Source organism: Zootoca vivipara, chromosome 11, assembly GCF_965207765.1.
Source record: "Zootoca vivipara chromosome 11, rZooViv2.hap1.1, whole genome shotgun sequence".
Lineage (NCBI taxonomy): Eukaryota > Metazoa > Chordata > Lepidosauria > Squamata > Lacertidae > Zootoca > Zootoca vivipara.
The window spans coordinates 38,521,907-38,549,081 of NC_142594.1; the positions used below are offsets into that span (position 1 = coordinate 38,521,907).

The window sequence follows — 27,175 nt, forward strand, 5'->3', positions numbered from 1 at the left end:
GGCAGTGGAATTTGCTGCCAAGGAGTGTGGTGGAGTCTCCTTCTTTGGAGGTCTTTAAGCAGAGGCTTGACAGCCATCTGTCAGGAATGCTTTGATGGTGTTTCCTGCTTGGCAGGGGGTTGGACTGGATGGCCCTTGTGGTCTCTTCCAACTCTATGATTCTATGATTCTATGATTCTAAATACTCGATTATGTAAACACGCTGCATTCAAGTTTAACTTTAGCTTTAAACATGCAAAGCTGTTTGCAGATTTGGGGCAGGGTCCAATGGGGCCTATAGCCAAATGTTTTGTAGTGAGGGGGGGGCAGGGTAGCACTGAAGCCCCGGCGGGATATACATTAACGTAGCCTATGGCAATAGCCAGTGTTGTACTTGGGAGTAAGCCCACTGACGTAAGTATGGCTTAGTTGGATTTCACCCTATATACAGTTATATAAAATTGTACTACTTATTATGGAAACTTTTCAGCTATTTTTTCCCAAAGGAGGTAGAAGTAGCTGATTCAGTGATGAGGCCTGGAATGCCCTCAAGGAAAAGAGGCTTTCTCTAGGTACAACCCTGCTCATGTGTCACATTAATCCACCAAACATGCATTACAGGAAATCAGTGCACAGATTTGACCACCTTCTTTTTCTTTGCTGAAACTCCCATTATATGAAGCAACCAGCAGTCGCAAATCCCTTTCAATTAAATATAATGTAAGCAAACACCCGCCATGTTTATTGCCTAATTCCACGTTTCCACTGAAGGCATTGCTCTTACATTTCCCCCCAAAAAAATGTAAAATGAGAAGGCCTAGGCTGCAAACATGCTCATCTCTATACTGTACATCTGCCAGGTTGAGAGGGTGGTGGTGATGATTTAAAGAGAGAAAACAAGTTGTTTCTGATCAATCAAGTTAACATGTTGCAGGTCATTTCACATGGGTTTTAGAAATGGGAGCAGCTTCTGGGTATGACGACAAAATTATGGTCCTGCAGCTGGCAGTACATGGGGCTCACATGAAGAACAGGTGTGATGTGATACACACACACACACACACACACACACACCCCTTAAGGACCAATACATTTATAGCATAAGCTTCCATGGACTAGTGAGTCCATGTAAGATACAGGAAAAGCACCTAGGTGGTGTCCGGATGTAGTCCGTTTCACGTTCTGTGAACCAAGTCAAAACAAAAGAGTTCATAAAAGGAACTAAGACTTGGGCTGATGTGTTTCAACATCCCTTCAAACAAAAAACAGCTGTACAAACGCCCTTGTTATTGGCTTATTGTTCCAATACTACTGTTCTCAATAAACAAGGTCAAGTTTATTCTCAAACCACAAGCGCTCTAGAGCCAGCCAGGAAAACACAAGGGCGTTTAATACATAAAGCAAATGCACCTGAAGACTTTGCATGTGGTTTTTTAAAAAGTGTTGAAGAAGGTTGAGCAGATGCTGTACGCTGCGCATACATGCAGAGACAGCGTGGTGTGTGTCTCCCCTTGCAATATCTAATCCAAGCAGCCTATTTGGACAGTTTCTATAGTGTGTTCAGCAGCCTTAGCTTTTGTAGGGACCCAGGAGACTTCAGAACTTTTTGCCATAATACGGAAGTAACAGGCACAGCAGGCTAGCCTAAAAAGGAAAGTGTCTAAAATCAGGAACCCCTACATTTGTATGCTGCCTTGCCATCAAAACTGAATTCAAGGCTACAACAAAAGAGAGCCCATGGATCATCACTACTACTACTACCACCAAAAATAAAAAATTGAAAAATCCAGCAGCCAAACCATTGACAGACCAACACACAAACAGAACCGAACAAACAAGGCAAAAACTACAATACATCAGTCACCAAGAGAGCAAGCTGACCTAAACCTAAAGGCATTCCAGTCATTGCCTGGAGCGAGTACCGTAATGACGGCACCAGGTGGATCCCCTTTGGGAAACCGTTCCAGATTTCAGGGCACAACCACAAAAGGGAGCTTGCTTCGGCAACCTCTTGCCTACTAGTCTCCACAGTTAACAGCACATGGAAGACGGCTCCCCGTGATTAAGTTTGCATATTCAAAATTAGAATGGCAAAAGCAAGAGGGCTGTTTTCCTCCCATTCTGAAGTTCCATCCAAGTTTTCAGTAGAAAATAATAGCACATGGTCAATGTTTTACTTAAGAAGCAACAGCAGGATGTTCTCCATGTCCAAGACCCACTTGTCAGCTCTACCACCTCATCCAGAACACTCCATCATCCCCCCAAGAGGTGGTGGAAAGCTTATTTCCAAGCCGGCTTTCCATACGCAGGAAGGCAGACCATATGCCACTTTTGTTTTTGCTTTTTTAGAAGAACACAAAGTACTCTGAACACCATCTCATTCAGGGCTTCTACTGCTGTTCTCTATAAAAAGAAGCAGCATCCCAGAACATTTTAATATTGCCACGATACAAAAGCCTACTTCCTACAGCACCCCAAATGTCATAAAGCCATTAATGGCAGGTCCCACCAGTTACAAAAGAAAGGGGAAATAAGTGAATTCAAGAAATGAAGCGTAACATTCGACATCTCCTATCACTGAAGTAATACAAGCCGCAGTTTTCAAAATAGGGTAAGCAATCGTGCCCAGAAGTTAGGACTACCACCAAGTAAGCTGGATATGCAATAGGGAGAAAGAGACTCAGTGGGATGTGGCAGGTTTTTTAATGAATGCTTTTTATATGCCTTTCCCCCTTCATGGATCACTGCCTTGTCGTGGTAAAGGGGCTTGAATAACTCAAAGAAGCTATGAGCTATGCCATGCAGGGCCACCCAAGACTGACAGGTCATAGCCAAGAGTTTAGACTAGGATTAGGCAACCTAAGGCCCATGGGCCACAAGCGGCCCACAGGGGTTTAACCACGAGCTGCCCCCAAACTGAGCCGCCCGCTCAGCGAGTCCCCGCGTGCTGCGCTAAACCGGCACAGCACGGCATGGGGACTCGCTTCCGCGGCACCGGAAATCACATCTGTGCAGATGCAGGCCAGAAATCGCAGGCACGTACACTCAAACGCACGCGCAATCCAGCCCACGGAGGGATCTCCACTGGAGTGAACCGGCCCAAGTAAGGTAAACCTTGCCGACCCCTGGTTTAGACTAAATGTGATCCACCTAGAGAAGGAACTGGCAAACCACTCCAGTATTTTACCAAGAAAACTCCATGGACATAAAAAAGGAGAAGCTTTGAGAAGAAAGTGAGAGTTTCCAAGGCATGCTCTGGTTCGTGGGGTCACGGAGAGTCGAACACGACTAAGACTAAACAACAACAATATGCCTTTAACAGTATTTGACTATTCAGTTTATAGTTTTGTTTTTTGTTTTTTATTGGTCAAATGCCAACTTCTTTACTTGTTGAAAGCTAGTTCTTACCCAATGATTACTACAAAGTCCCAGGGTAGGTTACAACCATATAATCATAAAATTTCTAAAAACCAACAAAACAATTTGAAACAAACCAAAGAATGCATATCAGACAATAGAGTTGATCTATGGGGAAGGAGTTCTACATTTGGGGAAATGCCACAGAGAATTCCATCTTCTGAAGCTACCAAAATGGAACCCTTTGCTGATCTCTGCAAGCAGGAGGGTCTGTATGGAAGGAGGCAGATCTTCTTAAGGTGCATCGAGCTTTAAACTCTAATATGGAGGTGATAAATTGGGCCCAAAAACTAACTGCCAACCAATGCAGCTGTTTCAAAACAGCTGTGACTTCTAAATGAAACCCTGACCAACCTGATCCACTAACCGCTGAAGTTTCTGAATCATCTTCCAAGGGCAACCACAATATTCTGGAGGCAACTAGCGGCATGGAGAACTTGAAAATCTGGCTAAAATTATTGTTAACAGAGTGTGGTCTCTGAACAAGTAGTGTGTACAAATTCTGGCACAGATACCTAGTGCAGAGATTGATTTATTACTTCACAGCAGGAGGAACTGGAGGTTAATTAATTGGAAGGAAATAATTAAATTAATTGGAGCAGCAGTTGGTGGCAGATGCTGATTTGTGTGTGTCTTCCAGGGGCTTCAGCCCTACTAAGTAATGGATGAGTAATCGCCCCCAGTGGAAATCTAATTTGGTAGAGGTGTGTAGAAAGAAAGGTGTGAGATATCTGAATGATTTCCAGTTTGATCATAATAGCTCTACGAATTTAAGCTTCTTCTGGAACATTCATGGAGAAAGTGAAGGACAATGACATGCTTTCAAGATTACTGTGCCTGTAGAGCACAGAGTCCTGTATTTCTCATGTATAACTAGGAAAATGCCTCAGGTTTCACCTAGGTCTGTGCCAGAGGTCACCAATATGGCACCTAAAAAACCTCCAAATTTTCACTGCTGCCACCACTTTGAACTATATCTAAGCTGCTGATGCTCCTTGAAGCACAATAAGACTTGCCCCAACAGCTGGAATTTTATCCTCTGTGAACTTTTTTTTTTTTTGCTTTGTACTTGTTTTGTAATACTGGTGTTTCCTGAATTTTTGCTAAATTATAGGGATTTCTTCTTTGAAGTTACTGAAGTGTTTTATAAACTGATTTCTTCACCAACACACACACACACACACGTTTTGTATTTGATAATGAATGGTGTCTGTTCTAAGATGCTTTTGGAACAGCTCACTGTGGAAAGGGCAGACCCAGTGTTAGAAACTGAGATATAAAAGCTAGGAGCTAAACGGCACCTTAAACCTAGCTTATGGGCACAACAACGCAATGTTTAGGTGCGCTTTTTAATAACAAGAATACAAAGCTGAAAATGAATGAACTGCAGCTAAAATATTACATTAATTTTTCACATGGTCTAGTAGTCCTTCCCCTGCCCACCCCCCTAATATTCTTAAGAGGCAATCTTCTCCAGTCTTCAGAGAGTAGCTGGAAGTTGGGAGGCAGAAAAGGGTCCTCCTTTCCTTCCACTCTGCAGTTTTGAACTTCAATCTTAGGGTGTAGTACTGTGCCTAGAGCTCAAAAACCGCTCACGCTAATGAAATTCCCTGTCACAAAACAATGCCTAGAACAACGGGAGCTTCAAACACTAGGCAGAGCAACCAAGGGCAGTAAGGGAAATGGGGGAAGGACAGGACATGGGGGAAAGTGGAGGACAACAGGAGAGAGAAAATGATGTGCTAGAAGACAATATGCATGTCTGTATACACTAGTTGTACCCAGTGAAACAGAACTTCCTGAAACTGCATAATTTCTTCATGGATTCCCAGCACACAACTTTTGGCTATGTCCTTTCGCAAAAATGATACTTACCAGTTCTACAGCAGCAACACCTGAAAATTGCTGTGCTCCCTGGGAGCCCTAATGATCTTCTGGGTGTATGATTCACAACGAAAGGAGTCAATCCTTGAGACTGTCCTGAAATGGCTTACAATACTTTTTACCCACTTTCTGAAATAACAGAACCAATTTTTAGAAAACGTGTGCATAGTCTATGATTCCTCAAGTAGCGATGCAATAAAGATGTACCTCCATTAGGCAGAACAAGATCTACAGTACAATTCTACACTGCAGTGCTGCACACAAATCTGGTTATGTCTTAAAAAGAGGGAAATTTACTGCAATGCAAAATAAAGGAGCATCAAAAACATGTTTTAAGAAGTTATGGATACTAAAGCCAGTATGACATGTAATAAAAACCTATTCAAAATAGTAAGAGCCACCCATTTGTTTATATCTTCCTTTCTAGTTATTGTCAGATGTTAGATTAGAATAAAAGACAACTCTTAGGACTTGCACGATCCAGGAGGAACATAACTCTTGATAGTGTAACATCTCCTGACAACGAGGGTATAGTTAATTCTAGACAGAGCACCTCCTCTCAGTACCGAAATGAGTGACTGCAAAATCTGCCTCCAATGCTGTGGGTAGATTTTCAGATTGAGATGTTTTGCCAAAGGCACATCATATAATATTTATGACCCATAAATAATGGTCCATATCATTAGACTGAGGGGAAACTCTCAAGATTTATACTTCACTCTTTTCCTCTCTTGAAAGCGGCTCTTTCTACAATGTCATCGTGACTTATTTAGCATAATAAGAATAAGTGAATGTGCTTACCTGCAGTGAATACAGTGGACTCTTGGGTTGCGAACGTGATCCGTGCGGGAGGCACGTTCGCAACCCGCAGTGCCACATCTGCGCATGCGCGGGTCGTGATTTAGCGTTTCTGCGCGAGCGCCAAAACCCGGAAGTAACCCGTTCCGAGACTTCCGGGTTCGGCATGGCGCGCGACCTGAAGCGGCCGTAACCCGAGGTATGACTGTACTTGCTTTTCTGTTTGTGGCATGTTTCCAAGTTATAAGCACAGGCCTTTGCATAACTTAACCTAAGCCAGAGGTGAAGCTATTTTGGCCATGCCACCCCCACCTGCACTACACTTGATGTTGGGGTCTGCAGCTGATCGGCAGTGCCTGCAAAACCCTGTGCCTTTGCATGCATGGTTGGACTTCAAATCACACTGGCAAAAGAAAATGGATCACATGACGCCATTACGATGTCAGGTGAGTATGAATCCCGGAAGACCTGTTGCCTGCCCTGCAGGCCTTTTCCCTCATGGCCTGTGAGGGCAGGGCCCCGACTGACACTAGCTGCAAAAGCTGAGGCAACTGAACAGACTCTTGGAATGGGGTGTTGTTAGAGGTTTCTCGGGGGGGGGCTTGTTTCTGTTGGTTTTTTGTATGTTTTAAAACTTGTGATTTATGTGGCAATTGCCCAGTTTGGTTGTGTGTTTTTTAATGTTTTATTTATTGTTCATAACTATCGCTGTTGTTGCTGCTGCTCCTGTTATTCTATATGCCGCCCATTTTACTGGGCTAGCCTAGTCACCCTGGGCAGCTTCCAACAAATTAAAACAAATTACGACACTGCATTGTGTAGCTATGTATTTTTAAATTTGAACTGGTTTGAACTGTGGAAAGGCAGCATACAAATAAAATTATGTATGTATGTATGTATGTATTGAGAAGTGACATATGGCCATAAACTCTGTAGGTGCTTACATGGGAAGTGTAGGTGCTTACATGTGGCAGAAGTGCATATAAGATAAGTTCTGCAGCCACTCAATGTAAAGAGCCATACAAGCAGATGTATGATTCCTCCTTCAAAAAAAGTGGGGGGACTTAACGTTTTCATGTACATGGACTGTGATATAAAAGACCCACCTCACACGTCCCCCTGTGGAGGAAAGGGGCACAGGTATGTGATGACTGCCACTGACCAGCTAAGTCCCAGAACGGAGCCACAGAAAATCATGACGTCATCTCCTTCAAGTCCAGTCCTTCCAAGCTGTGGTAAACATCATGCTTGCCAAAGGGAAGCTGCTCTAAAACAGGCTCCTCTTGACAACTCTCACACAAATACACATATTTCAAAGCTCTTAGTCCTTTGCACATTGTTTCTTCTCACAATCAGCATGGTAACACACACACACACAGGGGAGGGAGAGAGAGACAGAGCTCAGTAGCCTCCGGAGACGTGCAGCATGCTCAAGCACACTGTGCTACAGATGATCCCCACAGCAAGACCTTTTAAAGAGCAACATGCTCTTTCCAACTGAGCTATCCAGTCAGATTTTTTTTTATTTTGCAATAGAAGTTTCAACAAAACAGAGAAGGCACATTCCATCTTTCAAGTTTGAATCACTATGTAATAAGTTCAGAAGCCTAGGATTAAGCAAAACGAAGTCACTTTTATGTAATGCCTGGGAAATGAACACTGTTGCAACAAAACATTTTCACTCTCAACTTGCAGCCTTCTTTTCTTTCTTCCCCACCCCACCTTCCAGAGGTGTTCTTGTGACCATTGGGGAGAAGGGATGGGGAAAGGTGAGCAGCTGGGGAGAGAATTTGGAGTGGGGGGGAGATAGAGAAAGGGCTATGTCACCTGTTCCGTTTCTCTGCTCCACCAGTGCTCCCTCTCAACAACAAAGAGACACATGCTGGGACTGTATTGCATTGTGTTTGTGTCTTAACAATTAATTAAACCCTTAGGAAGCCTCAACACACCTTTTTGTAATTCAAACTCACTACTTCTTGCGCCTCCAGTTATAACAGTCAAGAGCACACACTTTCATCACTATCGGGTTATGTTAAGGCTGCCATTAAGTCCCTGTCTTAATTTTCCTCATAAAAATTGCTAAATAAGCCTTTCCTTCACCTCCCACCCCCACCCCTGCAATTTGCTCAGTGTTGCCTAACTTCTTCTTAAAGAAGTAAGTAGAAAACAGGATTCCTAAACTCAACAAACAGCCAAGTATGTACAGAGGCAGAATACCGATGCAATGCATTTGTGCTGAAGTTGTGCTGCAGTGTAGAATTTTAGAGCACTGGGGAGCACCCTCTAAAAAGCCTCTTTTTCCTGCTCTCCAGCTCTCCAGCTCTCTCGCTCTCTCAACTCCCTCTCCAACTAGAGCTTTGAAGCTCTTGGGCTGGCTGGAGGCTGCACCAGAAAGCTACAGTGGCAGCTGAGCCACCCTATACCTCAGCTGTTAGGTGGGGAGGCTGAGCAGCCTAAACAAAGCCCTATTGCTCCTCAGGTCTCTTTGTGGCTTCCTCCACCCTCACCATCATCCTCTTCAGGCTCCAGGGAAGGTCTCCTCACAAGCCATGAGGATTCTCCAGCTCTTCCTCCCAATTTCCTTGTATGATCTATCTATCTGTCTATCTGTCTATCTGTCTATCTGTCTATCTGTCTATCTGTCTATCTGTCTATCTATCTATCTATTTCCCAGCACAAAGTGGGGGGGGGGTGATGCCTGTATTTTCAGAAGTACTTGCTACTGCGAAGTAACAGTAATGCACCATCTGCTTTGGAGACATTCCACAACAGGTGTGGGAACCCTTTGGGCCCTCCAATGCTGCTGAACTACAACTCCCATCAGCCCCAACAAACAAGGCCAATGGATAGGGATGATGGGCGCTGTAGTTCGGCAGCATTCGGAGAGCCAACGGTTCCCCACACCGTTCCACAACAAGCGAAGGACCTTAAGTCCAACAAAACTTTTGCAGCAAACCTGCTATATTCTTTTAAAGGAATCTCAATTCAGAAGAGGTTGGTTATCTGTAGCTACATTCCAAGTTTGTTTATTTCATCACAAGGTGAGGTAAGCGGGGAATAACTGTTCATACTCTTCGAGAACGTATAGCATGTTTAATGCTATCAACCTCTTCCTCACGTTACAACAAGGAGGGGGCAAGTGTCGCTCTGCAGATGTTGGGACACCTAATTGCATCAGTCCTAGCCAGCATGACAGGTGGTCCCCTGGAGAAACATAGTTCCCGCACCCTTGCTTACAGCACGACAATGCAAAGTGTTTTGAGCACTCTAAAAGCACCATATAAATGCTATTGTTCCATTTACTTGATGGCAATTATCAAATGTCGCTCTAAAATGTATTCATAACTCCTGCTCCTGTTGTTATTACATTCAATTTCTTACTCACCACAAGTTCCCAGGCTGGGTTACAGCAATTTAAAAATACAATATTAAAATCAGTTTATGACAAATGCAATCAAAAGAATATTATGATCATCGACACCAAGTGCCCAATTTTAAAACGTTGATTCTAATCATCACGGGGCAGGAAGAGACACGGGGAAACTGGAATTCATCCAGAGGACAAATACCACATACATCAAGAACATATCACTCCGAAGACAACTGAGGCCTGGTGTGATTTCAGAACATTTGGTGGTTTGATAATACCGGGTTACATATAAAAAGGAAAGCATTGTTCAGAAGCAGCTTTTGATTTTGTGAGAAATTATACACCCACCCACCCACTGACACAAATCAGAGCTATAAATGCATGAAAAACCTTGGGTATCAGAGTTTTTAGTGCTAAATATTACGCAACTTTTTGAAAAGAAATATTAATTGTGCATTAATCATAGCAGCAGCGTTTACGCTATTTCAGCACTAATTGATGCTTTTCTGGTAACTTTTTGTGGATCAATAATTACATATTGAAAATATAATCCTAAAATAGAGCGCTGCAGAGAAAACTCTCTGGAAGTCTCTTCCATAGTTATAACAGCTTCTGGCTTTACAAATCCCTGGCATTTGAAAACAAATATTCGTTTTTTTTAAATCAACAGAGCATAAGCTGGAGCTTTCAAACACCACAAAGCATTAAGGGCTGCACAAGATATTGTTTTTATTCCTGAATCTGTGCTTTAAATAGTTTGCATTAAGCAAGACATTGAATACTCCAGAAATAGCTCTAGCTGCAGAACTCCTTCCTGGATACTTGCTGATGCTCAGACATCTTTTCAGAAGTGTCAAAAGGGCTTCCCACTTATGTAGCTGGAAGTTGCCAGGCTTAGAATGGTAATACCATTTTAGAATATAACCTTCCTGTTTTCATGCAATTCTTTACAAGCCCTCAAAACATCCACTAAGGCTGTGAATTTCAAACAACTGCTTGACTCCACGCCTGTGGGTTAAGTCAGGAGTTCCCAAACTGTGGCCCACAAGAACTTCATTTATGTGTGTCTGCAGATTTGTGGTTGAAGATAGGAGATGGATGGCACAGCCATACCATTAAGTATTTATATAGAATATCCGTTGTATTTTTTATTGCTTCTTTTATTTGTTATATTGTATTTTTGATTCAAATTGTAACACAATAAAATACAATACGTAAGAAATAAAAGCAATGAAAATACAATGAAAAACCATACAGTGTCTATTGCAGCACATTACAACAGGGGAATGAAGTCATTAAGGGGTCCACCGAGACCCTCGGCAATTTCCAAGTGGTGTGTGTGGTGGCGGGGAGTTTGGGTTAAGTAAGAAACAAAAATGCCCTGATACTCTTTAAACACTCAGTTTTTGCAATAAAGTATCACACACCACACACATAAAAGCATACAAAACCATGGTCTTCATTCCACATGGATACATCTGCCAACCCCCCCCCCCCATCCATCTTCCACAGAACCTACCCATTGCAGAGTATTCTGGGGAATGTATTCTAGGGTGCACACTATTCATGTTGGAATAGGACAAACCTCTTGCAGTCGATGTAACCTCACATGAAATGAGAGGGCGCCCCAGAACACATTCACACACACTGCTTCCCTGTGGCTACAAAGTTCAATAGTGGTGGAAGTTTGTCCTCAATTCATGCCTTTCTGTGAATCTTGCCCTCAATATAGAAACTCCTAAGAACAGGGCCGTCTTAAGCATATTTGGCGCCCTGGCGCCGTAGTGCAAAGATCCCTCCAGCGCCCCCGCCCCGTTTCCCAGCGCGGCGCCCCCCTGGCGGCCTGCGCCACCCAGCCTTGCCGTAGGGCCAGCCCTACCTAAGAAGCTTCTAAGGAATTCCTGGAGCCCCCAGAACAGTCTGAAAACTGGTGCCTTAGAAATCACACTTTACCTTTAAGTACATGCCATTATCCCAAATTGATGGCACTTAACCAGGCAAGCTGGGACCAATTTTGATAACAGTAACTGCCCAGGTAAGGTTTACTGAAAATCTGGGACTTCAGTACAGCATAGGATTTTGCAACCAACTTAGCAAAACCCTTACTGGGAAGACCCTAGGAGGCCATGGTAGCAAACCAGCGGCAGGCAATTTCCCTTTCAACGGCTCTTTCAGAAAGTCCAACTGCCTCTGACATTTCTGGTAGAGATGCTGAAATGTGAAAGAACAGCAAAGTCCGGCAAGTGTTTTGAACCCCAAAGAAAACGTAACAATGAGTATAGTAGCCTAGTAGGAGAAACTGCTGAAAGGAAGTTGCTTAAGAGTTAACAGCTATTGGAAATGCAACAGGTGATTCCATCTTGTAGACAAGCAAGCCATGCTCAGAGGGAACCACAGTAGTCACACTCAAGCCACAGATTAGGAGGAAAGTAGTTGCTAAATGGAGGAGGGAGCATAATGAGCAGACGTTTTTGCTTTTTTGTGTAAATCCCAGAGAGGCCTTCGAAAAATCTCAGAATGGAATGCACCAGATCTGCCTTCTACAGCTTCCACTGCAGCACATTGCACTGCAAAGTGCTGGCAAATAAGTATTTATAGTTCTTCCTATCCATGTAAACAAAGTGGCTTAACTCAAAAGACAGCACACACACACACACACACACACACACACACACACACACACACACCAGTGTTTGAAACTCCCATTGTTCTGGGCCCATTTTGCAACAGGGAATTTCATTAGCGTGAGCAGTTTCTGAGTTCTGGGCACAGTACTACGCGTAAGATTTCAAATAAAAACTGCAGAGTGGAAGGAAAGGAGGACTTTTTTCTACCTCCCCACTTTCAGCTACTCTCTGAAGACTGGAGAAGAGACCCTCTTCCGAATATTAGGTGGGTGGGCAGGGGAAGGACTGAAAAATGAACAAAATATTTTAGTTGCAGTTCATTTATTTTCAGCTTTGTATTCTTGCTATTAAAAAAACACACCTAGACATTCTGTTGTTGCGCCCATAACCTAGGTTTAAGGTGCCATTTGGCTCCTGGCTTTCATATCTCAGTTTCTAACACACACACACACACACACACACACGCACACACACACACACACACACACACACACAATCATAGAGGTAAACTAAGCAAAAGCAAAGGCTGGGTATAGGATTTATTTTTTTTAAGAAAGTTAATGAAGAACAACTGGCTAACTTTTTAAAGAACCTCAGAATGCGAGAGCTAGATACAAGTTAAACTTTTATAAAGAAGTCTGGGGAGGCTTATACAACAGAGATTAATTTTCAAAAGGCCTAACAACCAAAAGAGCTACAAGTGTCCTTGCTAAATACTCTCAAAATGCTTTACAAAGCATTAATTGTTCACAATCTTTTAGCAAACAGTTCATGTATCAGGTGACTCAAAAGCTTTCTTCATAGCAGGGCCTTCAGTTCAGGCCAAGAGCTAAACAAAACAAGGGGCTGCACCTTTTGTACCAGCAGAGAATTCAGACTATGGCACAATTAGTATTAATAAGCAGCCAGTAAGATATAAAACAAGCTTATAAGATTAAAGACAATCTGGCTAGCGGAGGGGTGATCAGTGACGCCAATAACTTATGCCTACTGATTTCAGTGCTCTTGGTATGATTTAGCTGGATATCACCCAACATCCACAAAGCCACTGATGTCCTGCCTTTTCAAAAATAAAACAAAAAAATTCATATTTATATGTATCTGCTCTTTAGCTGTTTGTTTTATGCATCTAATGTTAACAGTCTGCAACTGTAACAAGAAGTCCATTCATTCAGTAAACTATGGCTCTCGCTTACCCTCCAAACCAGGATCTAACATTACAGTCGTACCTTGGTTTTCAAACGGCTTAGTTCTCGAACATTTTGGCTCCAGAACGCCGCAAACCCAGGAGTGAGTGTTCCAGTTTGCAAACTATTTCTGGAAGCCGAACATCCGACAGGGCTTCCGATTAGCTGCAGGAGCTTCCTGCAGCCAACCAGAAGCCGTGTTTTGGAAGTCGAACAGACTTCTGGAATGGATTCCGTTCGACTTCCAAGGTACGACTGTAGTTTGATTGTGATTTGAAACACTGGTTCGGAGGGCAAGTGAATGTAGTGACTGTTGCGGTCGCCATCCGTCGGCCTCAGTTGGCAATGGAGGAGTGTGCCTTTGGGGGTGAAATCAAACTGTTGGAAGATCGCAGCACTTGCTGTGTCGGTAGCAGAGATGCCAGCTTGCGGAGGCAATGAGGGGGGGCAACATCACACGTGATGTCAGGAGGTTCCGGGTGAGAAGGCTGCTTCAGCCATCCTCCCCCTCTGCAGAAGGAGAAGGAGAAGCTGGCTACTGAAGGCGTGCCACACTCAGCTCCACCCATGTGCCCTTTGGACAGGGGAGGGGTGCAGCCCCCACCCAAAAATATTGGGAGGCCCAAAAGGGCTCGGGCCCCCAAGAGCTGGTGCCCCTGGGCTGTAGAAACAGATACAAAAGAGATGTGCTTTGTTGCAGCTGGGACAGATGAAGGCATCCAGTTGTGCTACTATAGATGCACCACAGCATTTCTTCTTTCTGGGCTATGACTAGCTACAAAAGGTGATCCGAACACACTAGAGAACGAAAGCATATGCAAGCCTGAGGCTTATTTACATTACTATCAAACCATGAGTTGGCACTGCACGTGAACCGTCTCAAAAAAATCTCTTTACATCTTTGGAAGACCAAAGAAAAGCATATCTTTGGGGGGGGGGGAAATAGGATTGATTACCTGGGAAATATGATTGATTGAGGACTCCATTCTCCGGAGCTGGGACGCTTGGATATCCAGTAGTTGGAGCACATTGTTGGCCAGTGCATTGATCTGATAAGCAACACTAGCCAAAGACTGAGTTGTGTATGCTTTGGTCTCTTCTAATGCTTTCCTTTTGTCTGGAGCCTGAAGGAACGAAGAGAGAGAGATGTATTATTTTTTGAAGTTCGGAGAGAGGGAGAAGAACCTCTTTAATAATTTAGATCACCCAGAAGACCTTATTACTGGATGTGCAGTCTGATAAGGTGGAACCAGAAATCCGCAACACAGAGAGAGCAGAAGGAATAAGCAACTAGCAGCATATGGTCTTGTTTAAAACTCTGTTGCAGGATCAGTAGAAAACCTCTAATAATTTACTACAGCAACATTTTCGTAGCTCTTCCATATCTTTTATTCTAGGCAGCGAATGGAGGATGGTGGAATAAAAACTCCCCAATATTCTTGAAGTGTAGAATTTCAGAAATCCTGCGTAAATCAGGAGGACACATTCCTTCCCTCTTCTCCCCTCCTCCCCTTGTGCTAGATGTTCTCTTTCCCACAATCCTCCTAGGAAAAAAATGGCGTTGGATCTAGATTGCCTGCTAAAACTTTTGGAGAAATGTTTGAAAAGCTTTCCTTACTGCTTAAACCAGTTACATTTCTTATTGTTTTACAAATACAACTTGCTAAACAAGCATCTTCCCAATGTTATTCATGAGTTCCACTAAAATTATAAAGGCACTCAGCATGCTGTTAACTTATTGAATTAACTGTAACAAGAAGTGACTGAAGGCCACTCTTTAGATGGATCAGACAGATTCATGGTCTATTAATGGTGCATAGATAGATAGATAGATAGATAGATAGATAGATAGATAGATAGATATCCCTCACATACCCTCCAAGTTTAGAATCAATATGCCTCTGAATACCAGTTACTAGGGAGCAACAGACCTTGGCCTAATCCAGCAAAGCTCTTTCCCCCTAAAAGTTGGGACATATATGCCATTACTCCAATAGTACATCAGTCTCAATAATTTCCAGAACTTAAAGAAACCACTCCATCCATTCTTGGAGAGAAGTTCTGATACTACAGAACATAGAATTTTTGCCAGAACTAGAAGATTCTTTAATTGCCCACCACAAATTGTCAGCCTCGAAAATATTCAACAGCAAATTCAAAAGGTTCGAATTCGAAGCTTTGGCCCAGCATTCATAACATTGGACTCACACTGTTAAGGGTGTTGTTTAAGCAACAGGGCAGCTCCAAAACACAACTTCTATTTATGAAAATTAAATTTCCTTGTGCATTTGGGAAGGGGTAAAGAAAGCACTTCCATTCATGTGTTTCACCCAGCTACATCTTTGCTCTCTCTCCTTCCTCTGCAACACTAACTACAACTTAATCAAGTCCCATCCTCCTGCCTCCCACAGAACAGCTGTTCCAAATGTGAGTGGAATATTGCAGGGACCTGAGACCTTTAACAGCCTATTGCTAAAATGTTGGAGAGCACATATCTGAGCATCCAGTGCCAGCAGCTATGAACAGCCTGTTTGCAATATAGGGCTGATACATAAGATATACTTTCCTAAGGCTATTAAACAGTTCAGAGCTGGGATGAGATTTGAGTCAGGGATTTTTTTGGTTTCCAGATTATATACTGTGCCACAGGATTCTACATCACTTCTCACAAACAGGAGAATGTGGACAAGCAGAAGAAGGGCAAGCAAGAAGAGACAGCGCAAACAGTCAAGATAATGGAGCAGGCATCCCCAAACTGCGGCCCTCCAGGTGTTTTGGCCTACAACTCCCATGATCCCTAGCTAACAGGACCAGTGGTCAGGGGTGATGGGAATTGTAGTCCAAAACATCTGGAGGGCCGAAGTTTGGGGATGCCTGTAATGGAGGGACAAAACCTTTAAGCTATCTAGAACCAACATTCAGCCTGCCTTCTAACAGATAGGAACAGTAAAAATATTCTAGGGCCAAATAAAATTGATTTATCTTCCTGCAAAGATGGCTAAGCCAGCATTTGGGACTGCTATAGCTGTAACATCTACGCAAGGCTTCTGGGCTAACCTAAAGGCTTTATGATATCCAGGTCTCTCTGAATTGTGGAACTTGCAAACTTCCCAAGTCTCCTAATGGTGCTTAGATTGAGAGCATGCTGCAGCTGATAGACATGCACAGGAAGCCGTATGCAGGAAGAGCAGCCTTTTGCTTTTCCGGAATGATAAGCCTATAGTTCAGAAAGGTTGCTATCAAAATGCTAAACAAAGCACACCATTTCCGTTTGGCACAGCACTTTATATCTACCAGAGTGCTTCTTTCAAAGGAAGAAATATTGCTATTGACAAACTGAAATGTGCAAACAGGAAGGCATAGAGAAACATACACACACAGGTTCTATGCAGCCTTTAAAAAAACCACCCCTAAATAGCAAGCTTAGCCAGGAAATGGAGTGTTCAATTGGCACTCAAACCAAGCTTTGTATTTCCTGACTGCAGTGAGTGCAAACCGGAGCTTTCAATGTTGCATCAATAACCCCTCCATCTAAATGTCTTTCCCTACTATTAAAATTGCAGTGGAATCGAAAGACTGGGCAATGGCGAGTTTAATAAAACAATGGCCAGTTTAATAAAACAATGTTTGTGCTGGCTGGGAAAGTTCCAACCAACAAGGATCTGGAAGTTGGGTGTCCTATGAAAGCATTTGAAATACCTCACAAGGGTTAGAACTTGCATGTAGAAACCTTTCTGCATTGAGCAAGAAGATATGAGAGGCAGATGTCTTCAGTACATTTGTAGCATTGGAAGTTGAAGCCCTCTAGCATTCAAAATAATGCGGGAGTAAAGCTAGAGAGAAGACAATAGATCAGGCATCCCCAAACTTCAGCCCTCAAGATGTTTTGGACTACAATTCCCATCTTCCCCGACCACTCGTCCTGTTAGCTAGGGATCATGGGAGTTGTAGGCCAAAACATCTGGAGGGCCGCAGTTTGGGGATGCCTGCAATAGATTTTGTACTTGGAATCATAGAGTTGTAGAGGTGGACGGTGCAATGCAGGAATATGCAGTTGTCCCATACAGGAATCAAACCTGCAACCCTGGCATTATCAGTACCACACTCTAACCAACTGAGCTATCCAGGCATCTACACTATACATGTTTCCACATTAACCTCCAGCTTTGATAAGATAAACTACTGTTGTACTTTGGATGAGGCTTTTACCCCTTCGCTTCCAAGAGCCCCACAAGGCCTGGATGGGGATATAGCCATGCCTCGCACCTAAGTAGTTCTCTCTCTGGAGGAAACACATTTTTTCATTTACTACTTTGTCCCTGGGGGCAACTTTAAGAACAAACTAATTAACTGTCTGCTGCAACATACCCCTGTGCTATACTTCCAGCTTGTCACAGATGAAAACAGGGATGTGCTACACTATAAAACGCCTATTCTCAAGCCAAGGATCACTTAGTAAGCTCCACTATGACACACTCTACAATACGATCACTTGGACGCTATATTCATTTAATCTACAGCAGCCCTGTCCTTCACAGGTCCAGCAGCCAAAAGGGCAATGATTATTATGGTGAAAGTTATACCCCCCCAAAAAAAACCCCTTATTTGTCTACAATGCTATCCTCTGTGGTGAAACAGTACTGATTGCAGTGAGTGAAATGGCAATCTGGTACCTCAGTGCTCATGTGGTACGCATTGAGACACATGTGTTCTAGTCTTGCATGTTTTCAGACCTGGAGCCCACTTTGAACTCAAACATGCATTTGAGGATCTATTTCTTTTTTTAAATTTACCTTATATTTGTATACTGCTGCTGTTCCAGGTTGTAACCCATCTTAGATGACGCTGCAACCCAGCAGCGGATCCTGGTCACTAGTTAAAGACCAATGAACGAGCAGACAAGGTGAATGTTAACATTAAGCAACTTAACAGCAGCTTACACTAAAAAATACCAAAAGCAAGCATGCTCTCATGGCAGAAATGGGGATGGCAAGATAAAGGTTTACTAGAAGCAGGGACAAGGCAATAGGGACCTTCTCTGGTAAATACAGAGAGTTGGCCTCTGTAGCAACTTCCTTTGGCACTGAGGGATGCCTCCAAACATTGTTGGCAAAAGCCAGCCAGGTGCCATTATCGTCCTAATTATTTAGCCCTAGGAAGAGAGGCGCTGTGTGTCTCAAAAGCTTCCTTTCATCATGTTTAATACCTGTGGGTTCAAATAAATGATTTTTTATCTTCTGCTTTTTTAACAAGTCTTTCTTGAAAAGGGTTGCTGTAAAGAGTTGCTATAATTTTTGCAACGAGAACTACAATTTAACCTGTATTGGGGCTGTGTAGCTGAAAAGCAGCACAAATGTTCAGATGCAAATGTGCTGAGGAATCAGTTCAATTGTTGTAAGGGGGTGGGAGCTGCATTTAAATGCATGCAAGCCTGCAAAAGATGCTGAATGAGTTCCTGCTGAAAAGAAATTCATAAGTATTGCATTGAGCCCTACACCTACATTTTCATATAGCCCAGTCTACTTAGCACTGGCTGGTGAGAAACAAATTAGATTATTTTAATCCATTTACACATGACTTAAACAATCTGTCCACATCTCATTTTACTTAGCACAGGATGCTGTAACCTACAGAACTGTGCCAAGGAAAGACAATGGTCAACGTGCTTTCATTTAAGCAATTCACTTCTGCTAATTCACTTCACTTATTGCTTAAGCTTTCTGAGAAACCTACAGAATTCAATTTACATTTCCTGGCAAGTAGAACAGTTTAGCTAGTTATGTTTGTCCTCAGGTTGTAGCGGCACTTGCAGTACATTAATTGTAGACTGAGGAATTAAATTCTGCTCTCAGCAGTTTCAGTATGTGCCAGCTTATTGGACAGGCCTATGTCAAGATCAACATTTCAGTGTAATTCAAGCACCCCCTATCTACATGAAGTGATCCTCAAAGGGGCATTGGAAGGGAATATGGTTCCACTCTCAGAACTGTCAAAAGCCTGCATGTTTAGCTGTATGCTGCATACAGGTATATCTTTTTTTAAAAAAGTACAAGACCTGGAATCCACAGAAACCTAGTACACCTGTTAATACAAAAAGCACTTTCTTAGTCCTCATTGTGGCAAAGAAAGGTTGCAAAGACTACAGCAGCATTTGCTGTAGACTCAGAAACCAGAGAGTTCATTGGCCGTGGGCACATAGTTCCCCTTCTCTTTCTCTCGTCATTTCCTAGTCTCCATAGGCTTCCTGTTTCCTCAGATATAAACTTGCAAATAGCCACTTGCCTAGTCTCCTGGAGCAAGCTAAAAACCAGCTCTGGGTCCACAATGCTTCTGTGATGTGGCCTGTCACACACTTCCATGCAGAAAAGGGGAGCGGGAAAATCTCAAGCAACTGAGTGGGCAGTCTCCCCAGAAAGACTGAATTTGATCTAGGGCAGTGTTGGTTCCCCAACTTGTTTTCCCATGCATCACTTGAAAAATGCTGAGTGTCTTGGCAGACTACTTATTGATTTTGCTGCCTGTTGTAGAAACTGCAATGTGCTACATTATATACTCTATGAATTTTAACTGCATTTCTACAGACACTTCACGGGCTACCAGAACGAAGCTCACGGGCTATACTTTGGGACCCCTGATCCAAGGGCATTTCCCCTCCCCCTACTACTATTATATTGCTAATCACAATATTTTAATTTATTACCTGCGCTTCACCCTAAGGTGCCAGGGTAAAGGTAAAGGTAAAGGGACCCCTGACCATTAGGTCCAGTCGTGACCGACTCTGGGGTTGCGCGCTCATCTCGCATTATTGGCCGAGGGAGCCAGCGTATAGCTTCCAGGTCATGTGGCCAGCATGACAAAGCCGCTTCTGGCAAACCAGAGCAGCACATGGAAACGCCGTTTACCTTCCCGCTGTAGCGGTTCCTATTTATCTACTTGCACTTGACGTGCTTTCGAACTGCTAGGTTGGCAGGAGCTGGGACCAAGCAACGGGAGCTCACCCCGTCACAGGGATTCGAACCGCCGACCTTCTGATCAGCAAGCCCTAGGCTCAGTGGTTTAACCACAGCGCCACCTGGGTCCCTCAAGGTGCCAGGGTAGGTTACGGCAATCGAAATGCAACATTAGAACTGCTTACAATCGCAAAACCAAAGAGTGGGTCCCAAAAATGTACACCTCAGATGCCCAGTGCCAGGGTAGAGAGGGGCAGCTATGAGCCAAGTGTAAGAGCTAAACTCACCCTGCCCAGAAGACAGTTCTCTGATGTAACAGCTGAATGCAGGGCTGCCCCCCTCTTCCTTCTGGGCTCAGAGGGTGGGGCAAGAAACTGACCATCTTGACACTTCAAAAATGAAGTGTTATCTTAAATCAGGACACCATTGTACACAGGGTGCCCACCAACTGGACATGCCTTAATTCTGTCCTTGCAAGGAGGGGCAGGAACTGAAAGCATGTCTGAGGAGAAGTGGCTTCATTTATTTCTGTGCTTCTTCTGCAAGAAGAGGATGCAGCCAGAGTTGGCTAATTTTGCTTTCTCACCCCACACCCCGCCGGCCTCACCCCTGTTCAGACTCCATTTGGGCGGCAGCCACACCACCAGTTTCTCCCCATCTCCCTTCCCATGTTTCCCCTCCCCTGACAGACTTTGGCTTTTTCAATGTCACACTAGGGAGTGTGGCACTCATGTGGCAATGGGTGTGTGCACCATCTCATTTACACACCATGAAGAAACATGCGAGGTGCAGCCAGGCATTTGCAAATGCTGTAACAGGCATGTTTTTCTCGCTAGCCTCAAGTATTGCTTAACTTCTACACTATCCTGGCTCCCCAGGTTCAGGAGGGGAAAGCGGGGGCACCGTTCTAGACACTTTTCTTTTTACCTGGAGAGAGTAGGAAGAGAACCGCTGGTGCAGGTGGCGGTAAAGGAAGCCGGGGAAGGCCCAGGCATGGAGAAAAAGCAACCCTTCCCCAATTTGCAAGGCTGCTGTAATGAGTGACTTCCATCGTTGCCTGACCAGCACATTTTGGAGAAAGCAAATTTCAGTTTAAGGTTCATTCAGGAGTTCTTAACAGGGAGAGGGCCTTTTTGGTAGTGGTGCCCATCCTGTGGAATGCCTTCCATCAGATGTTAAGGAGATGATTAATTCTATAACATTTAGGAGGCATCTGAAGGCAGCCCTGTATAGGGAAGCTTTTTTTAATTTAATGTTTTCCAAGTTTTTATATATGCTGGAAGCTGTCCAGAGTGGCTGGGCCAACTCGGTCAGATGGGCGGGACACAAATAAAAAAATATCATCATCATCAACATCATCAACAACAACAATAAAGCCCAGGACTTTAGTCAGTCTCAGATTACTAACCGAGTTATCCTTCTTGCCTCCAAAGACCTGAACAGGCAGTTTTCATCACCACCACCTTAGCATGGCTTCACCCAAACTCTCTGGTGGTAGAAAGAGTATCAAGGGATTTGTTGCTAGATGGACATTGTGAGTCTAGCAAGGCTGCAAGGATGCAGAACTCCACAACTCAGCAGGAGTCATCTGGTATGCAGCCGAGGGAAGACTCTTGAAAGAGGAGGGGGAGAGCAGGAAATAGCAAGAGAGTTGTAGACATTTCATCTGTCATTCCTTCCACAATTTTCAGGCTGCAACTAACTGCCAGTGCCAAAACAGCACCACTAAGGCACAGGAGGGGAGGTCTCAGCAAACCTGGGAGAAGCCCAAGGTTTGCAGAAGTATGAAAGATACTGGATGGCTTTAAAAGCAGGAGGGGGTTAGACAAATTCATGGAGGATAAGCCTATTGTGATGGCTACTTAAACACAATGGTCATGTTCTAAGCACCACTGTTGGGAGACACCATGCTTCTGAACACCAGTTGCTGGGAATCACAGATGGGGAGGGCATTTCCAACATTCCCAGTGGAATTATTTTGAGAAGAAGTTATATTGATTCAGATCACCAACCGGGAAATAACCCAGAGATGCATTTAAAATAAAAGGGCACATTCTACTCATGTAAAAACACACTGATTCCCAGACCATCTGCGGGCCAGATTTAGAAAGCAATTGGGTCGGATCCAGCTCCCGGGCCTTAGTTCGCCTACCCATGCTCCACAGCCACAGCAGGCCCTGTAACTCTCGAACGGATTGACTCCACCCCAAAAGGCTCACTCCACCATTGTCTTCCGAGACAGACAGCAACTGGCTGTATAGAGTTTATCTAACCACTTACTATAGGTGCGAGGCTTTCTCTCTCCCAGTGATTATATTAATTGTATATGTAGGCACTGATTAATAAAGGAAGTTAATGCTCAGCATTGGGGATTAGTAGAGGAAAGGCACTTTGTGGGGCCTGCCTGGTGTTTTTACATGAGTAGAATGTGTGCTTTTATTTAAAATCCATCTCTGGATTATTTGTGGGGCATAGGAATTCCTCCATTATTTTTTCCCCAAAATATAGTCTGAGGGACAGTGGACCGGCCCCCTGCTGATAAAGTCTGCTAACCCCTGCTGTAGAGAATGATATGATAAATACTTTTTTATTGTGGTTGCAGCTGGGGCAGATGAAGGTGTCTGGTTCTGCTACTTGCAGATACACCGTGGCAATTCTCTCTATGCTCCTCCAAAAGGTCATTCCTCCTCTGGTCCCTGCTATGGATCCAGCCCTATATATGCCCTGACACAAGACACTCCTTGGTGTCTCTAAGCCAGGCATCCCCAAACTTTGGCCCTCCAGATGTTTTGGACTGCAAATCCCATCTTCCCCAACCACTGCTCCTGTTAGCTAGGGATCATGGGAGTTGTAGGCTAAAACATCTGGAGGGCCGCAGTTTGGGGATGCCTGCTCTAAGCAGTTTGAAGTAACCCTCTAATGCAGCCTGTGTCAACCCTGGATCCCCAGATGTCAATGAACTAAAACTCCCACCACGCCTCTCTAGCAGGACCAATGGCCAGGGATGATGGGAGTTGTAGTCCAACAACATATGGGAACCCAAGGTTGAGAAAGGCTGCTCTAATTGTGTTACCCCTTCCAACTCACATGTTTGGTGTTTGTTTGTTTTTTTAAAGAACTTGGAAGGCTGGCCTGCACTTTTAAGACATTATTCAGCTATTTTCGCTATTTGTTGTAGAAACAGGTCACAGTTTCTCCAAGCTCCCCTCAGGTTCCTGTTCAGCTCAGTCTATGCCTACCACACGTGATCGGTGATAATGTGTCCCGGAGGTTTAATTATCCCACTTGCGCTAGCTAATGTTTACAGACTACGAGCCAAGAGTCCAATTTGCAGCAACGATTAAGAACTGTAAATCCAGAGGTCATTTAAAATAATTACGAGAGAGCTACCTATCGAGCGAGGGTGGTGGGTTTTTGTTTTTTGAGGTGGGGGGCTTGAGATATTGCCGGGCATTTCTTCACATTTCCACAAAGCTTTTAAGAGGCGCTTAGCAGGAGCCCCGCTCTTGCCATTATGGCCCAGGAGCAGGTCCGCCATGACCTCAATACATAAGATAAGGAAGGAAGAACGCCAGGTCAGCACTCACTAAGGCAGCAGCCAAAGAACTCCTCTGCACCGTGGGGAACAGTCTGGAGATTAATATTTAACAAGGCAGGACAGAAACATAGCTACGTAAGTCTACTCTTAAAATACTCTGCTCTGTACAGAGGACTACAGACCTAACCTATAATGGAGAAAAATCTACAGCAGGCATGCGGAACCATTGGCCCTCCAGATGTTGCTGAACTACAACTCCAGCAATTGAGTTGGTCAATGGTCAGGAATGATGGGAGTTGTAGTTCAGCAATACTGTATCAGGAAGTCTCCCGCACCTGATCTATGGGGTTGGGGGCATGAGGGATCCAGACAGAAGGCCCTGCCAGCACTGGGAAACATTACAGAACCTTTCAAATGCTGTTTTGGCTATATAAGATCAGCAACTCCTGAGAAAGTTAACTCCACTGCAGCTGTGGCCGTGGTTAAATGGCCCAGCCACCCACACATGGGTGGGGCCCAAAAACAAGACAATGAGCTCAGCATCCTGCTGGGAGGGTCCACCAATTCTGTGCTTGGGAAAGGCCCACAAGATCAGGTCCTGAGCACATAGCTGCAAGTCAGGATCAAGAGCGAACCGCAGCTTGCCCAAGTCACCCCAAACGGCAAAATATAGGTTTGCCATGAGCCAGGGTTGGTTGGAGGGGACTGTCATGCAGAGGGGAAGTAGGCGAGCCTGAAGCATTCAGCTACTTTGCATCTGTGTGAGGATTCGAACCTGGGTCTCCCCAGCCCAGCAGCCCACTGAACCAGCCTGTTAGTCCATCTAGTTCACCACTGTCTCCTCTGATTGATAAAAGATCTCTAAGGCGTCAAGCACAGATTTTTTTTTTGCCCTACAGAAGATTCTTTTTGAAGTGGAAATGCCAGACATAAAAATTTAGCTCCCTAAAAAGGAGGGAGGGAGGAGAGATCTGCTGAGAGAGAGGGAGGGAGGGAGGGAGGGGGAAAGGGAGAGGGAAAGGGTCTCTCAGGATCCTGGGAAAGAGGCAACAGGCCAGCTTTCTGCTGCTACAACTGCTTGTAGTTTTAATGACCATTAAAATGTGACAGGGGGAAGAATCATTTTGATGTCCACTTGAGGATGAATTTGGATTACAAAATGGTGGTTTTTCAGGGTCCCTTTCCAGCTCTACAATTCTATATCCTTCTGTGCTCAAAATGCTATTAATAGTTTAAGGCAGATAGGAAGACAAAGGAAAGGGACAGAAAAGCATGCCAAGTTTTCCTTAGGAAAATGTTTACATTTCAGCTCAGAGTGATTACATTTGCTTAGTCACGCTGATTCATAATAACTGCAACTTTTGAGAGGACTTAAGTTCGGGTCATTAAGCTAAACAATATGTATTTAGACCACAAGGATGTGAAAACAGCGGGTTAACTTCAGAGAAGTACAGCATTAACCTAGGGAAAGCAAAAGTAATTTTCGAGAATCATGTGCATGGCTGTTTATGCCCTTCAGCTAATAAAAAGAAAACAACTCTGCACCAACGTAGAGCAGAATTCTCAATCTTGAACTATTAATTCTACAATCAGCATAAATTATGTAAATTAACCAACCTGACAACCCCCCCTTACTATATTATGTTTCTGCCAGTCATGAGAAAAGGAGGGGGGGATGAGTGGCCTCAAGTGTTAATCCCTGTTTGCTGGGAATCCTTCCTAGCATCTTCTACTACTGTCAAGTATAACTTCAGAGCCATTGGTAACTAGAAACTTGCTTTTATAATGTAAGGTGAAGTCCACAGGATGCAGAATTCCGCACAAAACATCAAATTTGATGCTTGCACTGCAATACAAATTACACAGAACATTCTGTTCTGAGGATCTTGGCTTTATCTCCTGTTTTGCTGTGTCTTACAATCTCAGCTCCCAAGTTCTTTAACTGTTTGCATTTTTTAGTTAGTAGCGACTCAAGCCTGATAACAAAGCTGGGAGTCTACTGGCCGTATCAAAACAGGAGATGGCAAGCAGGAACTACACTATTAGGGAGGAGTCGGTTTGAATCCCCGCAATGGGGTGAGCTCCCGTTCCTCTCGGTCCCAGCTCCTGCCCACCTAGTAGTTCGAAAGCATGTCAAAGTGCAAGTAGATGAATAGGCACTGCTCCAGGGGGAAGGTAAACGGCGTTTTTGTGAGCTGCCCTGGTTTGCCAGAAGCGGCTTGGGCATGCTGGCCACATGACCCGGAAGCTGTATCCCGGCTCCCTCGGCCAGTAAAGCGAGATGGGCGCCGCAACCCCAGAGTCGGCCGCAACAGGACCTAACGGTCAGGGGTCCCTTTACACAGCAGTCAATTGGTAAACCCAAAAAGAAACCTCCTAACAGACACCTTGCAGAATAAAGTAGGTACAATATAGCCGAACTGGCTCGAGGGGCCTACAGCAGCATGGTGATGGAACCATCATGAAATGAGAAGCCAAATAAATTCAGCCTAGATGGACGGTTAGGTTTGGGCTTCAGGGCAGAAATCCATTGCCCAGAGGCCTCAAAACAATGTCAGAGGCACACCAAAGCCCAGCCAACTTATGGAAAGGTGTGTTTTTTTAAGGTGGGGGGAGGAGGGAAGAAGACCCCTTCCCAATGCTTGGTAAGCCTGTGGGGGGGGGGAGTAGAGCAGCTATAATGGGGTGCCCACTGGGCATCAGAAGGCAGAACAGTAACAGATGAAATGGGGTGGGCAGTGTGTTGCAGGAGAGAAAGTGGCTAGGCAGCAAAGGGGACCTCCAGAGGTACCTTGCTCAAAGCCCTGTTAAGCCCATCCTCAGTGTCGATTTCAAAAATGTTCAAAACATAAGTCAGTCCAGGAAAGGCTGCCCAGGAACAGAGCTGCAAGTGGGTGGTGAAATATCACAGTTGCTTGGCCATATTCCAGGTCCACTAAACAAGCCAAGAAGCACCTTTATGTTATTTTTAATGTACCCTTCTTAATATATCATAGTTGTGGGGGGTTTCTTCTGCAACAGACTATAAGCAGCCATAAATTGCCCAAGGCTCTGGGAGGCTACAGGTTAGGTTACATACAGCTGTTTTTGCCCAAAAACGTACTGACTAAAATGTTGGGACTCAATCTAAAATGCAACATCTCCCCTTTAGCCATAAAAAAACACTCTTTCATTTACACAAAGGCCCACCAGCAACATTTAGTGGCGGGGGAGGGGGATTGGAGTGATATGGTATGGACTTCAAAGACACGAAAAGGCAATGCTTTTTCTGGTATAAAATGAGGTACTGGTGCTCTTATCTTGATAGAGGTGTTGTGGGTGCCAGCACAAAATGGCTGCTAATAGGTTGGTGTGGGCCTAGCCAGTACTGTACTCCATCCTGATAAATACTGTCACCAGATAAGTCAATCACCCATTTCCACCAC

General features: G+C 44.2%; 1 protein-coding gene across 8 annotated transcripts in view; it reads right to left on the reverse strand.

Moving 5' to 3' along the window:
- The window catches only part of ABI1 (abl interactor 1), a 93,284-nt gene that overhangs the window by 41,352 nt on the left and 24,757 nt on the right, over positions 1–27,175 (reverse strand). For all 8 annotated transcript variants that reach the window (XM_035129470.3, XM_035129467.3, XM_035129466.3 and 5 more), the window contains exon 2: positions 14,219–14,386. In XM_035129470.3, the coding sequence (XP_034985361.1) occupies positions 14,219–14,386 (168 nt within the window). The remainder of the gene's footprint in view (positions 1–14,218; positions 14,387–27,175) is intronic.